Below are 16,198 nucleotides of genomic sequence, written 5' to 3' on the forward strand. Positions count from 1 at the left end.
ACACTCTATTTCTCCTCCTTCGTTTTTCTGTTGTATCCACACTATACCTACAGACAACTGAATGCTTGAATGGGTTTCTTCAAAGGAACGATCATCCCTAGAAACCATGGCAGCCAAAGCAGCATGGGAGAGCAAACTTAACAGGGAATGTTTTATGTTTTCATCACTTGATTGCTCTAATAGCATGATTTACATACTTTATAAAGCCGATGAGCTGAACTAGATGCAACAGCAACAAGTCCTTGGCTTCAAACATTGGCCATGCCAAAGAACTGTAAAATTTTTGCATGTGTGAAAAAGAGGATGGTTTGAAGCAGAGAAGCATCATGGAGTGCCTTCCTCTGTTGACTGCCTCTCCCCAGCTTCTTTTCCCCTAGGAGAGGTTAGAAGACTTCAAATAGGCCCAACTGGGAGGGGGGGCACAGGTTGAGGAAGGGGGTGTGGGGTGAAAAACAGCAAGTGAAGAACTGCTTCAGAACTCCCCTTCTGATTGCCACTTCTCTTAATCAGTCCCACCCTGCTCTACATCTGTTTGGTAGTAGTCTGTATTTGAAAACATGGGTCTGCTGCCATGCCTTGTTGTACTCTAAAATTCTTTGGAATCATCAATCACCAACCAACTCATGTGGCATAGCATTCAGCAAGCATCAAATTACTTCCTGCATCAGCCAATCTGTCCCAAAACACAGAAAGACTTTGGTTACTTAAAAGCACTGATCTTTGATTTCATTAAAGAAACCACTAAGTTGTTCTTGGCAGTTGCAGTACATATTCATGGAGTAACTGGCTGATATGTGAGGTGTTCCTACAAACTTTGCCTTCAGCCTACATGCAGTTCTGGTCAATTCTCACCGTAAATGGCCAAGTGATCCGAATGCTTCTTGCTACTCATCCAGCAGGGAGCTACAGTCTGGGCAAATGGTGTAGCAACCCACCTATCTCATGTGCTTGCATAAGCCCTGCTTTGTTTGTGAGCCCCCCCCAAAAAATGTTTTCAAGGAATAGTTGCCTTCAAACAGCATAAAAACAGTAAATTTAGGGCTGATTCAGTGAGGTCTGTAAGTAGCATATAAGAACATCAGACATTACGGGGGGTGAAAAACCATGCTGCTGTCCTGCTTGTGGAATGCCTTGTGATCCAGTGGAGACATCTGCTAAAATAAAAGGAGGGGAAGCAAATGTCTGTCTCCCCTTTCCCATTGTAGTCCCCCAGCTATTTTGAGGGTTCCCCAATCCCCTGGAACATATTTGGGGAACACAGGGGGTGCAGCAGGAAGTGGGAATGGTAGAATCTTCTATATGAGCAGATGCCTCCATCGGATCAAAAAACGTTCCATGTGTGAGATGGCAGCATTGCATTTCATCCAGAAATTTTGACCATGGATACAACATTTTTAAAACAAGATATTTTAAAACATAATTTTAACTTCCCCAGAGACATGTCAGAAAGTTTTGTCAAAAATGAATTGTATTTCCAAATATAACTCATGTAACACTATAGGTCTAACGATTCTGCACCAAGCAGAACACCTGTGGAGTGGAAATGTGCAGTGCCACCCAACTTTAATTGATGCCAACATGGAAACATACTGTATGAAAGTGTAATATTGCACTAGGTGGCCTCTCACAGCATATGCTGAAAATGCAGGTGTTATGGGAAATCATGCTAAACAGGCCCCCAAAAAGTAGCATCTACAGCTTCTGCCATATCTATTGGGGCTACAACTGAAAACCTATATGTGACTGAGCTATTCTTTTCAAAGGGAAGTTGTGAAGCACTAAGCCTAGTAACAAACTGAAACATTGACTGGCATAAAACCGTAACTGTTAAAACAGCTTTGAGTGAGCGACTTCTGCATGTCTTCATCAAGTGTGGCCAATAAAATACTTACAGCAATCCACTTTTTTCATCAAAGAACAAACCAATCAAAAAGAAGAACAGACACTGGTAACATTACTCCAAAGGAGCAAACACCACAAGGGAGTACTGGTGAAGCAAGGCAAGTCAGGCCTGCACCCTCTGAAGTTTTTTGTGTCATTGTGAAGTTAGGAAACATAAGGACCATCTGAATAGATAATGATTAGATCAGATATGTAGGTAAATGAATAAAGAGCTGTTTGTATCATGAATTCTTTAAATCTGGGGCTAATGAAGAATTCACTCCCAGACCAAGAAATTCAGGATTTGACCCTGGTGGAAGCAGTTGGGCTTGTGCTTCTACATTCTATTGTACCAGCATATTGTCATGTTTGTAGTGCTGTTTGGTGATCAGTCAAACCAATGATCTCCCATGCAAGTCCTGTTCCACTCCAGGCTACAGTTCCAACACCACTCAAATCTGCACTGAGGTCGTGGACACTTCATATGCATGCATCCACCTGGAGGAAAAAGAAAAAGAAATTGCAAATGAGAGACAGTACATTGCCAAAAGTGCAAGCATGATAAAATAATACAATAATGTGCATTTTTTAAACCATTATCCTTGTGGTTCAGTTGAGCCCCCTCCACATGTTGCATTTATGGATGGAATGGCCAGCAGGACTCTTGTAATTTTGGTAACTTTCTACTGCAGATGATAACTATCTGCTGCTAACACTAAGTGTTCTTAGGACTGATGAAATGTGGGTGAAATGTATTTTTCTGATATTTTCCCATCTTGCCATTCCTGCCCACTTTCACTACTGATGATGCTTAATGAGGTCATATGAACCTTCAGTTCTGAGCATAAAGCAGACGGTGTGCTCTTCATGGTGTGCAGGAAAGGCTCTTTGCACTTATATATGCAACTTTGGGGGAGGCCCCAGAATCCAGGATACCATTAGTTATTCTTGATGTTGGTGACTGAGACTTAATGAATTGACTTTTCCAATTACATCAGAGTTCAGAATCCTGTAGTACTGGTAGAAATCTCAACCACAAGGCACGACTTTGCAGAGCTTCTCTACTAGCTAAGAAGTGGGTCTTCATAGAAGAGCCATACGGCACCCAGACATTTATGTGAGGATTTTCACATGCTATAGAAGGAGATTCAGGAAGGTTGTTCAAGAGGATGCCTTCATAAAGCCTGGGGATCTGTTCCTATCAGTCACGGACATCAGGATAATGTTTGCTGTGGGTTCAAAAGCCACCCCAAAACATGCAACAAAATGGCAGTCCATTTGCACTTCTCATAGGGTGCCCCAAAACTCTGGCAGGATGGCAGCAAAATATCACCAGTATTTGCAGTAAGATGAAGTTAGGTCACATGGAGCCTGTTAAGGGCAGCCATGAGAGGAAAGGGCTTCCTAGTCATGGAAATGATAAGGAGAGTTTTTGGTCATGTGGTGTTTTGATGGGAGGCTTTTCTAGAATGAGAATAAGCATTTTCACCTATTAATATATGCTGTTAAAAGAGATGGCAACCCCTTTTTGGTTCTAGAACAGTCTTTTTCTTCATGCAATCGTGTATCCATCTGCAGATTATTTGGAGGAATTTGGCAGAATGCTATACACTTATAGGCACTCTATAAGACTACTGGTCAATTACGCTTCTCTGCTCAGGTGCTTCAAATGAATTCAGAAGAGTTCTGCTGCAAACAAGTTAGAAAAGAAGGAAGTGCAATGATTGGTGCAGACATCCTGGAGTGAGGAGGTATGGCTTTGTCATTGACTCAGTTTGATATCCAACTCAGCTCCAATCCCATAACAAAATCTAACCAAGAAAACCCATAAAGTGAGTGCATCTTGTTTGCCCGGTCTATAAAAATATGAGCTACATATATATTTCATAAGGTGCTTATGGAATTGCATTAAATGATATAATGCACTTTTTGGTCCCTAAAGGTTGAGTGAACTCTACTTCTTGTAGCCCTCTCTTGTGAAAGGTCTACAACAAATCACAAAAAAATAAATATATGAACTAAATCCCACCTGGCTAAATGGGAAACAGAACATGGGGACTATGAAGTTCTTTTGACCCAAGAACCACAACTCTGCCAATTCAGACTAGTGGGCATGTTTGTTTATTTATTTGTTTGTTTATTTATTTATTTATTTAATTTATTTAATTTATTAGTCACCCATCTGGCTGGCTGTCCAGCCACTCTGGGCGACGTACAAAATAAAACATACAAATACATTAAAACATTAAAAATCTCAGCAACAATAATAAAACCTAACCCACCCCAAAAGCCTGCCTGAAGTGTGACTATAGCATCATTTCTAAATGTAGGAACACTTCAGCTTATTCTGGCCAGACAGTTCTCAAGTGGCTGTGGTAGTGGTCACAATGGTGCCACAGACACCATTAGAAGATGGAGGAAGAATTAATAGGCCAGCTCACCAGCCCAGCTCTGCAGCACCAGCAACTCCCTCACTGCATGTCAACACCAGACTTTGAGTCTTGCCACAGTTCCCCCCAGCGGTCTGGCCCTATATCTGTGGCTCATCTGCAATTTTCAGGTGAGGGCAGTAGCAGCCCTGAGAGTGGGGGTGGGGATGAGAAAGCATTACTCCTCCCAGGCCAGGCCAGCTGTGTAGCAGCCACTCTATTACCCACCAGCACAGCGATTCCCACTGCTGCCCCCCAATGTATGTCTGTAAGCTAAACAACTTCCCTCCCAACTTTGTCCCCATAAGGATCACGCTTAAGGGAAGGGCCACCATTGTGTAAGGTTCATACAATCTTACAGCTGTTTCTGATGGAAGACATTAAAGGAAAAATGTATAAAATGGCTCCTTTCTTGTGCAAAGTCAACAACAATATTTACAGCATCATGAGATGATGCCTCTTTGGATACCAAAATCATGGCACAGAGGATTATTCCAAAAATATAAGGGTTCTGAGGAAAAAAACACTTTCACAATGATTTACAGTGCATGTGTACCCAGAAGTATGTCCCACTCTGTTCAATGGGGCTTCTTCCTGGTTATGTGTATAGGACTGCAGCCTTACTTTGCAATGGAATGGTTATAGCTTAAGCTACAAAAAGAACCAAAAGTTTCACTAACTTGCTAAGGGGACTCTGAATTAAAGGCTACTGTGGAGAGATGGCACAGTGAAGTGCTGCTAAATGTTTTGGGACACCTGAGTGCAGACAAGAGGCAGCAACCCAGAATTTCTGGTACCAAATGATGACAGGGCAGTCAGTGCTCAGACAGGCAAGGTTTCTGCCTTCCTCTTCTTTAACAGTATATTTTGTCATTTCCAGTAGCAAACATTTTTATATATTCTGCAGCTCCATTTTGCCCAAGAGTTTCTAAGGGTGATATTACATGTTCTAAGGGTGATATCACATGTTCATTGCTTATAGGCACAGAAAATTATAATTTTGCCATTTCATGATTATTCTAAAATAAAGACCAAAAGATCAAACATTGTAGGCATAGACAAATATGGCATGCTTGGAAGTGGCTTACAGGCCACAGATTTTCAATTAAATATCAGAACACAAAGATTCTAGAAGGTTAACAAACCTGTTAATTCTTTTGTAAGATGAGCAAAAGAATACACAGTTATAAGACGGGTCCAAAGAACCAAAATTGGACCTCCAAAGTAGCCCAAGTGAGGACAACAAGCCGGACACCTTGGCTAAAGGCCAAATTAAATGTGCCTTTTGTTAGATAGTTTGCCTTTGCTGATTTTTAAAAAATAAATAGGAGCAGGTGGCAGTGGATCAGGACCATGGTAACCCTTTGCACCTGCCACAGTCCTGATTGGAACTGGGTCCCTCCCCATACCTGCTATTCTCAATGGGAGGAAAGCTCCCACAGGTGACAATATGAGCTTCCCTACTATTGCAAACAAAGTACAAAGGGAACCCTACTGCAGTCAGGACCGTGGCAGGTGCAAAGGGTTATATCCCCCTCATCCCATACCACAGTCTCAATCTGGCTCCCATAGCCACACTGGCTTTTTTAAAAAAAACCCAGCTATGCAAGTACAGACTGCATGGCAATCATGTTCAGTTTAGCCCTAAGGCAGGAGAGAATTGCAGATAGCATTCAATGTGTAAGACAGAGCTTGGAAAAGTTATTTTTTGAACTACAACTCCCATCAGCCTCAGCCAGCATGGCCTGGATTGGGCTGATGGGAGTCGTAGTTCAAAAAAGTAAATTTTCCAAGCTCTGGTGTAAGATCACTTTGACTTCTAAGTTAAACTATTATCATAAAATATGGTTAATCCTGAGTGGGAAACCCTTTTCAGCTGGAATGTCACATTTTCTTCTGGGCACCCTTCATGTGGGACCAGAGACAAAAGTGGAAAGAGCAACAATTATAATTTTTACTTTTGTACAATAGGCAAGTTTCTACTCACTCTCACAAACCTCTTTATTCCCCACCCAGAAAGCAAAAGGCATTATCAGAGTTTAAGGACGTCTTCCAGCCAGGCAAAAGCACTCAAGGAGGATGTGAAGCAGGGTCAGAGAGGGGTGTGGCTGGGGGGAGGGTGTGGGGAGAATCCCAAGGGGAGAGGTTTGAAGGGCAACTTTTGGCCCATGGCCCATGGCCTTCAAGCCCCTCACCCATGCTGTAGGTATTGAATACTGTTTAGCAGTAATGTGGTGGCAAATTCATAAGTGCAGGGTCCCTTCATGATAGTTGTGCTGCCTCCGCAGGGAGACTCCTTCTGTTGTGCTAAAGAAGGTATTTATTAGGTTAGAGTTATGGAACACTAGAGGTCTGTCTCTATGCTCCCTTAGCCTTACAGTAACTTCATGTCAGGTGACATCACCCCTCTCTTTAACTAACCAATTTCCCTCCAAAACCTGCCTCAGTTTGTTTCAGTCATCAGTGAAGCTAGCAGCAGGCCTAGTAGCCCCAGAGGACAACACTCCTTTTTATCTCTCTCACTCTCTCTCTCTCTCTGAAGTTATTTCTCTGCCAGAATTGCCTCTTCCAGAAGCTGTCTCTCTCAGAAGGTACCTCTCCTCCATTGAATCTACCTCTTCAACAATCCTATAATATAATTACCTGCTATTAACCTTCTCCATCATCATCACCATCCTCAGTTCACCATCCCCAGAGACTGTACACTTTCTTTGAAGTTTCTGTATACCTTTGTGTTTTCTGGTTTAATAAAATAGTTCTGATTAAAAGAGAGAGATTGAGTTGACTGTCTGGCAAAGTGGGTTTCAGAACCATGGGCTCAGAATAATAGTCACACCACACCCCATCACAGTCATGCCCCCTTTTCCACTTTTTCCTCAGCTCCACACTCCATTACAACAGATGTCCCTAGGAGATAATCAGTATGAAAGGGGAGGTTGTGTTAACTACTGAGAACAGTCTTCTCTGTGGCTGACTCATCTTCTTTCTTTATCCTTCTGCACAAAAGGACAAAGACTTTCATGCTGATTGGCTCATACATGGGGACCTGGCTTGGACCCTGCTCCCAAAAAAGTAACAGTTCTACAACCCCCCATGATCTTGGACGACTACACCCCTGCTGTTTAGTAAACGTACCATCCTTTTCCACTGGAACATGGCACTTAGGGCATGGTTTGGTTGTTCTTTTGATTGTTTCTTTGGATGCCTCTTCCCACCGGGCCTGTATGGCTGCATGCTCATCAACTTCATATCCCTGCAAAGAAAGAATAAACTATGAGCAGAATGTCGCTAATGCACAACATGGGGTTGTTTCTCCCAGTGTGATCCTGTGCAGAAAGCAGCAATGTAAGAGTTAAGAGTTGTGCTTCTACCTGATCAGATGTGCCCCTAAAAGTATCCTGCATTCTCATCACTATTTATCACAAACAGGAATATCCAATAAATCAAATGCCCCAGCGAGACAGACTCAGAATCCAAGATAGCCTTGTTTGTACAAATTCTTTATTTTCTGGAAAGCGCTGACCTGAATTTTATTAGTTATCTGTCACTAAGTGTTATCCTGAGTTGCAGGTTCATATATGCACAGTGGTGGTAGACTACTGTGAGGTCAGAAAAAAAATGCAGAGAGGTACAGATGGTGATAATTACCTTAGCAGTGGTGATATCAACAACAAAAATTGATAGACATTCTGGAATTGGTCAAGTAAACCAATTAACAAAGGAACTTGAAAGGGAGACTGGAACATGAGACCACTGAATGCATCAAGAGATTCAATGCTATCACTTGTGGATTAAACAGACAATGGGGTGGAATTCAACTGAATAATAGCACTAGCGCAAGAATTAGTTCCACTGAGCTAGGAGAAATCTTTGCACTGACAGAACAAGTGGCTCAGCACTACGTTGAATACAACCCTAGATTTTTATCCCATTATATGCACATATTAATTGGATTGCCAATTTCAAAATGTGTTCATATGTACATATGGTGAGTAACATCCATATTTATGTACAGATACATAAACATTTACTAACAAACAGAGGCCCTTGTCTGTATGGTCTTCCTTTCTCTATATAGGGAAGATTTTGTGAGGAAAGCTCTGATATCAGCCAGAACATCATCAACTTTTTGTAGACATGGCTTTGTATTATTGCTATTAGCCAGAAATAAATAATACAGACAAAAAGATCATCAAGATAAATCCCTTGTAGGCTCATCCTTTCAATCTGTTGACTGTGCCTGGTTCTTACATACCTGCGCCAACTGACTGACTTCAAGTCACTTTCCTGATCAAAAGGACAAATAAAATGTTCACCTGGAACATCCACCCCATCGCTAGCCCATATCTGAACCAGCCAATTGTGCCAATTCTCTAAGCTAACCAGCTCCTTCTACCTCTCCTTTACCTTTGGAAAAAGAGCAGTATTGTATGACACAATTGACCGGTGTTGACATAACCTTGTACTAATTTCTCCTCTTTGCTTCCTTGACTTCTGCCTCTTCTTCTCCTATACAACATTCCTTTATCTGTTCTACAATAGTGTCATTTCCTCATACCATTTTATTCCCTCCACAATAACATCAACGAAGCAGAAAGCACACACAAATCATCTACATTTCTGCACACCAAAAAGCTCGACATTCTTTCATGTTGTAGCTTGTTGAATTCTACTGCGTGATTGGGCAATATTATCTTAGCAAGACAAATCAGATTGGCTTATGTATATATGTAAGCTCATTCTACTCCAATAATCATCCTGGTTAACCTGTTTTGGGAAAGCTCATTACAAAATCCCATACAAAAAAACAAATTCTGAGATTGTGGGTATCAACACAACTATGTACTGTTGTATAATTATAGAAAACTACACCCTATGTGAATAAAGACCAGCCTTCTCAACTGCATACCTGCTACAAAAACACTACGCAGCTGTTATCCAGCAAGCATGAAACACAGCTTGAGCAGCAATGACTATAACATTCATGATTCTCTTGCCATCTTCTGGTGATGGCAAGAGCTGCAGGCTGAAAACAATTCCAGGTAATCAGGGTTCAGTCTCTTCACTAGCCTGTTTTGCAATTTTCCAGTTTTGCCACCAGTCTTTCCAGGAAATGCTTCAGAATGATTGACAGAACATTTTGTCTTTTCCCAAGCTGCTTCTTCCTGAAGTTGCAATGATTCACATAACAGTAAAAGAAATGTTATGAGTTTTGTAAGGGAAAAGTTTAGGGTCTGTGCCAAAACATTGGTAGAGCAATAGTAAGGTCGCTTCCAGATAACCTGCTTATGGAGCATTCATCCTGATTTGTTTGCACAAAGTTTGTGGGGAAGTTATATGACATTGCATCAAGCAAATGTCATTTTACACCTTCCAGTGCATTTTCTCATCACTTTTCCTTATTACAGAAAGGGATTTGGGAGGGGGAACTGCTGTGTTCCGCAAGAATGCCAAATCAACTTTAATTGAGCAACTGAAATATACCGGTATATGACTGAATCCCATCTGAAAACAGCAACAATCCAGAATCTTCCTGTGCATACACAAGAGAAACCCTAAGCCCACTTTGGTTTTGGCTGGACTATGACACTCCTAAATATTACTCTCCTAAAGTAAGGCCATAAATACATGGCTAAATGTCCACCCATTTTAGCATCCTATTCTCACAGTTGCCAACCAGATGCCCATGGGAAGCCCTCCCCCCCTGCTATTTAGATGATTGCACTTGAAATCATTTAAAGTGATTTGGATTGACTGATGCAGCACACCTCTGCCAGTTGGAATACATCTTCTAACACAGTGGTTTCCATTTCCCCCCCTCCACAGACCACTTAAAAATTGCTAAGGATGGACCACTTAATGATTTTTCTGCCTGTTGTAGTAATTACTATATGCTGTATGATTTTTAATTGTGTTTTTATTACTTCTTTTGTTTGTTATATATTGTATTGGATTACAATTTGAATCAATAGAAATAAATAAAAAACAATTAAAATCAATATGACTATTTAATGCAGTGGATGTGCTGTCTCCCATCTTCAACCACAAATCTACAGACATGCCACAGACCGCCTGAATTAAGCCCAAAGACCACTGGTCTGCGGACCACAGTTTGGGAGCCCCTGCGCTCACACAAGATACTCTGTCCATAACCTGGAAGCAAAAAAGCAGGTAACATTCAAACTGACAAAAAGTAAATCTGTAAAATTTTAAAACAATTCAAGACAGTTTAACAATTGCATAAAAACATTTTAATACATTGCATTTGACTGATTTTCAGTTCCAAGGAGAGAGAGAGAGAGAGAGAGAGAGAGAGAGAGAGAGCAAATATCTTTTATTTAATAATATAGTGCCACCTTGTGGCAAATATCAGGAATACAGAAAAAGTCACTGAATGATCAATTGTACGTTTCTTTATGTGTATACATAACAGAAGCTCTCCTTCACATGCTTGAGAAGTACTTACATGATTACCATAAACATTAGAGGGACAGCCATATTAGTCTGTTGCAGCAAAGCCAACAAACAGTCTTGCGGGACCGTAAAGGCTAATACATTTACTGTGATGTGTTTGCACATCAGAGTCCACACATACAAATGTGATGGTGAAAAAATCCTTACAGCTCAGTTCAGCAAGGGAGATCTGCATGAGCAGCTAATGCAGACACAGATGTGCAGCTGGGATGCATGTTCACATCCAGATTACAATGTTCATAAACTATCTGGATGTGGTATTTGATAGGAATGGAGACACACATAAAAGACTTAATAGGTCATATATATGTTAAGTCAGATGTATACAATATACAGTATATATGGTGTACACACACACACACATACAGTGGAGGCTGGACTACTAGGGCTACTGGGGAAATGTCAAGCAGTTAAAAAAAAAAGAATCCCCCCAAGCCATAGAATGGCGAAGCAAGGCCAAGGAAAGGCCCTACCACCAGCACCTACTGGCAAACAGGATTACTACTCTTCACTCACAACCTTTCATAAAGCCTCATAGCCTTCACAAAGTACCATAATATCTCCAATACCACACTCCAGAGATTCTAGTCCTAAAGGACACCCCCAATTCCTTTTTGTCCCATAGACATTTTATACTTCTATGAACATCCTGAGGCTTTCTGTCAACCTCCTGTTCTCTGGCCAATCAGCTCTCTGCACCACTCAGCCAATCCAAATGCATAGCTACGGCAAAGGGTTCTCTCCCATGTGTCTCTAACCAGAAAAGGTATGTGATCTGAAGGGGATACCTGTGTTCCAGCCCCTGTTGGGAAAGCTCTACTCAGGGGTGTAGCTGACCAGGGTCTCATGGGGTCTTAGACCCTTTACCTTTTGGGGAGCAGGGTCCCTATGTCTTCAGTGTCCTGCGAGCAAACAGCATGAAAGGGGAATATGTCAGCCACTGATAAGAGTTTCTAACTTGCTTCCTTGTCCTTTCCTGCTGATTGGAGCCAATGAGAGTAAAAAGAGGTGTCAGTCACTGAGAAGACTCTTTTCAGTAGCTAGCACTCTCCCCTTTCATGCCGATTGGCTCCTAGAGACATCTGCTTTTGTGGGAAAAGGCATTAACAAGGATCTCATTCTCAACCCACCTGCAAAAGAAAAAAAGGGGAAGGGTGTGTGGCTTTGACTATTATGGAAGGGACCCTACACTTTTGAATTTGCCACTACATTACTGCTTCTACTCCATCTGTTGCTATGAGGGCTATCCAGCACAGCCAGTATAGCAAATTAGGGAGGAGTTAGACTAGGGAGGACTGCTCCAAGAGCAGCCCAATGTGGTAGCCTTAGCCTATATAAAAATATACCTTTTAGGTAAAAAGCAACTAATAAGTTTAATAAATAATAAAATAGGGTGTTATTCAATAAATAATAGTGCTAGTGTAAGGATTAGCAGTAGCGCAGTCGGACTTGCTCCCACCTCTCCCCCTGCATGCACCCAGCACTGTCCCCAAATCCGCTCCCAAGGGTTGTGGGAACCCCCAGAACAGATTTAGGAGGTGTGTGGGGGAGGAGAGGGGGGAAGTTCTGTTATGCAAGGAGAAATCCTTTCATTGTTGGAACCAATGATTTAGCGTTACATTGAATGCAACCCCTTATAATGATCCAGGATCCAAAATATCAGGTTTGGTATTTCTTATGTTCAATTAATTATGAATCAAGTTTAGAACAAATCAGACATAGCAAAAATACATATAATAAATGTATGGCAATGTTTTTGGAAATCCCAACACAGTACTTGTCTAAGAAAACTCATAGAAATCAAAGCTATCTTTTTCATCATGTTACATCTTGCAGCAATTGGCACCACCCAGATTTAATGTAAACAAATCAATAGTAGTGTTCTGCTATACATCTATATCTTTGCCTCCCAGCTGTGGCTTTTTGGAGACTTCAGCAAACATAATGTGCTATTGTTTTGCTATGAAAAGTTCTTCTGGGTCCCCGGGCAAGTAATTCATTAGTTTCCATCGATATCTTTCTCTGAGACATGATGACTGCCTATCCCCTGCAATCCTGCACATCCAAGACAGCAAATTTATTTATTTATTTATTACATTTATACCCCACCTTTATTTTCATGATTGAAACCCTAGGTGGCTTACATATGGTTCCCAGGCAGTCTCCCATCCAGGCACTGACCAGACCTGCTTCAGCAGGGAGCTGGCCTTATGTACCTTCAAACCATAGCCTGGGACCAAATCTTGATCAAAACACATACAGGAACAGGACACTACATAGCAACCTGCCTTATGCCGAGTAAGACCTTTGGCCCATCTAGCTCAGTATTGTCTACTGAGTGGCAGCAGGTCCTCAATGTTTCAGACATTGAGTTATTTCTCAATGTGGCCTGGAGGCCTCCTCTGACTGGCACCAGAGCCTTTGCCTCTTCTACTCTCTCCATTGCTATAGACTCTGTTGCTTCTGGTGCCTTGCAACACCCTGTTTCAGGACAATGCATTTCATTATGGTACAAATGCTTATTACAAGGAAGCTGTGTTCATGTACGTTTTAGTGCTGTCTTCACTGATAATGTTCATGAAAGGAAGGTGCCAAATTCTGGCTTTGGCCTGGATTGGCCTTATTGGATTAATTATAAGCCAGAACCTAAGATTTCTTTGGCTGTGAAAGTCCAAAGGAACATTTAAATGGAATGCTGGACAGGGGAAAATCCGTGGGGCTATGCTATCATGGTAAGACTTAGACACATTAGAGCCAGACCCATCTGCGAAATAAGATATGATGCTGAATCTCTATAAAGTGGCAGGAAGGTTTGGTTTAAGTGCAGCACAGTGGGTAGGAAGAGGAGATGAGTTTTCCTTCTGCTTGTACTTCCTCAACAACAAAAGTTTTAGTCAGTTTTTCCCCAGTGGAACTCCATGACTAGAAATAACTCCTGTCAGGATGAAACCAGATTTTAAAAAGTAGTGGAAATGTGTTTGGGCCAGGGTAGGTGAACAGGGAGAGGACAGCTCCTTCTTCCACGTTGCATTTTGAATTACATCCAAATCCACAGTTTACAGGGAATTGGCAAGGACACACATTGGGTCTTACTGCCATTACTTCAAGTGCTTTTAGGAAGGCTGGCTACTACAGGGCCCATCATCCTCAGCAGTCCACACTCCTCAAAAGGCCAGAGCCTCAAGCCACTCTCCTTCTCTCCCTTCTGTTATAATCACTCACCCTCTGCCTGTCTTCCTACTTAGAGTCTGTATAACTATAGCCCAACTCTTACTCTCCAGGAAAATGGTGGGAAATACCAGTTTTCCCCCAAACAATTCCCACTGAAAAATGGCTTTCAAGGAGGGCAAGAACACCCACCAATCTTCCAAATAGCTGGCAACACCTAGCCAACCAGGACACAAGTATTTGCATAAATAGGAGCATCTGTGACTGATGCCTGTAGCCAATCAACTTTAAGCTTTGAGACTGCTGACTCTCATGACTTACTCTCAGATTGTAAACCACTGAAAGCAGCAGTAGCAGCTACTTTGTTCACATGGAGAGCTTTCAGAACAAGGCCAGCAGCAACAATATCATTTTAATCTCCATCCCTCAGTGCTCCTAATGTAGGCATACTTGCTGCACTGTGGGGGGTTGATTAGCTTGCATATGTTATGGATGTTAAGGTAACTGGTCTCTGGGTCTGACAAATTTGCTTGACCTGAGATGAGGTTTTGGAACTGATCTGTGGTTATTTGAAAAGTTAGTGAATGTATTTGTTTTGTTTTGTTATGCCTTGAGCAGTTTCCCAAACTTTGCAGAATCTCCATTTTTGAGAAAGCTATCCTTGTTGAACATCAACCTCTTCTGCAGCCTTTAAAGGCAAAGGGCCCTATGCAAAGAAAAAGTAGCAATTGCATTTGTTCCCTGCAAATGTACAACTTAAGGCATCTTTCGAGACCAGCTTTCTCCAACCTGGTGCCTCCAGATGTTTTGGATTACAGCTCCCATCCTCCCTGACCACTGGCTATACTAGCTGGGGCAGCTAGGAATTGTAGTTCAAAACATCTGCAGCATTCCAAGTTGGGACAGGCTATTTTAGACTACAGGGGTCACAGCAGGATTGCCACTTTTTTTTACTGGCTCCGCTCCCATCTGTTTAGCAATATACTGATATGTAAAAAACAAGCTGATGAAGGCTGAAATCATATACACAGGAGTAAATCTACTTTTGAGTATATGCACAGAAGCCTAACTTGCTTCTGCTATGAAGAGTGTCACCTGTTTAACCTCTACATGTCAAACTGCTGTTAAAGGCACAGGGAGCAGGACCAAAAGAAAAGTGGGGAATCCTAATACTGCAATCCAATCACACTATATTTGGAGCAAATCCTACTGCATTCAACACAGCTTTCCTCCAAGAAAAAGTAAAAAATATTATTTCAAATTTATAAGCAGCTCAGGGTGGCTCACAACAATAAAATTATATAACAACAATTTAAAGAAGAACTATATTCCAGTTAAAACAAGCAATGTAAAAATGTTATAAAACTATCAACCAAAAACCTGGGTAAAACAGAAGGTTTTACATGTTTCTTGAATGCAGGTAAAGAGGGGGACTGCCTGTTTTCATTGGGAAGATGTGCCTTAGGTAGTGCCAGCAAGAATGCCATAGCTTGGGTCTCATTTCTTCTGGCTATTTCATAGAATCATAGAATCATAGAATAGTAGGGTTGAAAGGGGCCTACAAGGCCATCGAGTCCAGCCCCCTGCTCCATGCAGGAATCCAAATCAAAGCATTCCCGACAGATGGCTGTCCAGCTGCCTCTTGAATGCCTCCAGTGTCGGAGAGCCCACTACCTCTCCAGGTAATTGGTTCCATTGTCGCATGGCTCTAACAAGAGGTTTTTCCTGATGTCCAGTCGAAATCTGGCTTCCTGCAACTTGAGCCCATTATTCCGTGTCCTGCACTCTGGGATGATCGAGAAGAAATCCCGGCCCTCCTCTATGTGACAACCTTTCATGTACTAGAGTGCTATCATATCTCCCCTCAGTCTTCTCTTCTCCAGGCTAAACATGCCCAGTTCTTTCAGTCTCTCTTCATAGGGCTTTGTTTCCAGTGCCCTGATCATCTTTGTTGCCCTCCTCTGAACCCGTTCCAGTTTGTCTGCATCCTTCTTGAAGTGTGGAGACCAGAACTGGACGCAGTATTCAAGATGAGGCCTAATCAGTGCTGAATAGAGGGGAACTAGTACTTCACGCGATTTGGAAACTATACTTCTGTTAATGCAGCCTAATATAGCATTTGCCTTTTTTGCAGCCAAACACTGTTGGCTCATATTCAGCTTGTGATCAACGACAATTCCAAGATCCTTCTCACATGTCGTACTGCTGAGCCAAGTATTCCCCATCTTATAACTGTGCATTTGGTT

The 16,198-nt window shown here is 41.9% G+C and overlaps 1 protein-coding gene across 5 annotated transcripts in view; it reads right to left on the reverse strand.

The window, feature by feature from the left end:
- Positions 1–1,028: 1,028 nt before the first annotated feature.
- The window catches only part of PRKN (parkin RBR E3 ubiquitin protein ligase), a 1,296,326-nt gene continuing 1,281,156 nt past the window's right edge, over positions 1,029–16,198 (reverse strand). For 4 of the 5 annotated variants that reach the window (XM_061624330.1, XM_061624331.1, XM_061624327.1 and 1 more), the window contains 2 exons: positions 7,446–7,563; positions 1,029–2,379 (listed from right to left, as the gene is read on the reverse strand). In XM_061624330.1, coding sequence (XP_061480314.1) covers positions 2,270–2,379; positions 7,446–7,563 — 228 coding nt within the window. In that variant the 3' untranslated portion in view covers positions 1,029–2,269. The remainder of the gene's footprint in view (positions 2,380–7,445; positions 7,564–16,198) is intronic. The other variant, XM_061624329.1, reaches the window with a different exon arrangement.

The sequence above is a fragment of the Rhineura floridana genome, chromosome 4, assembly GCF_030035675.1.
Source record: "Rhineura floridana isolate rRhiFlo1 chromosome 4, rRhiFlo1.hap2, whole genome shotgun sequence".
NCBI classification, from domain to species: Eukaryota; Metazoa; Chordata; class Lepidosauria; order Squamata; family Rhineuridae; genus Rhineura; species Rhineura floridana.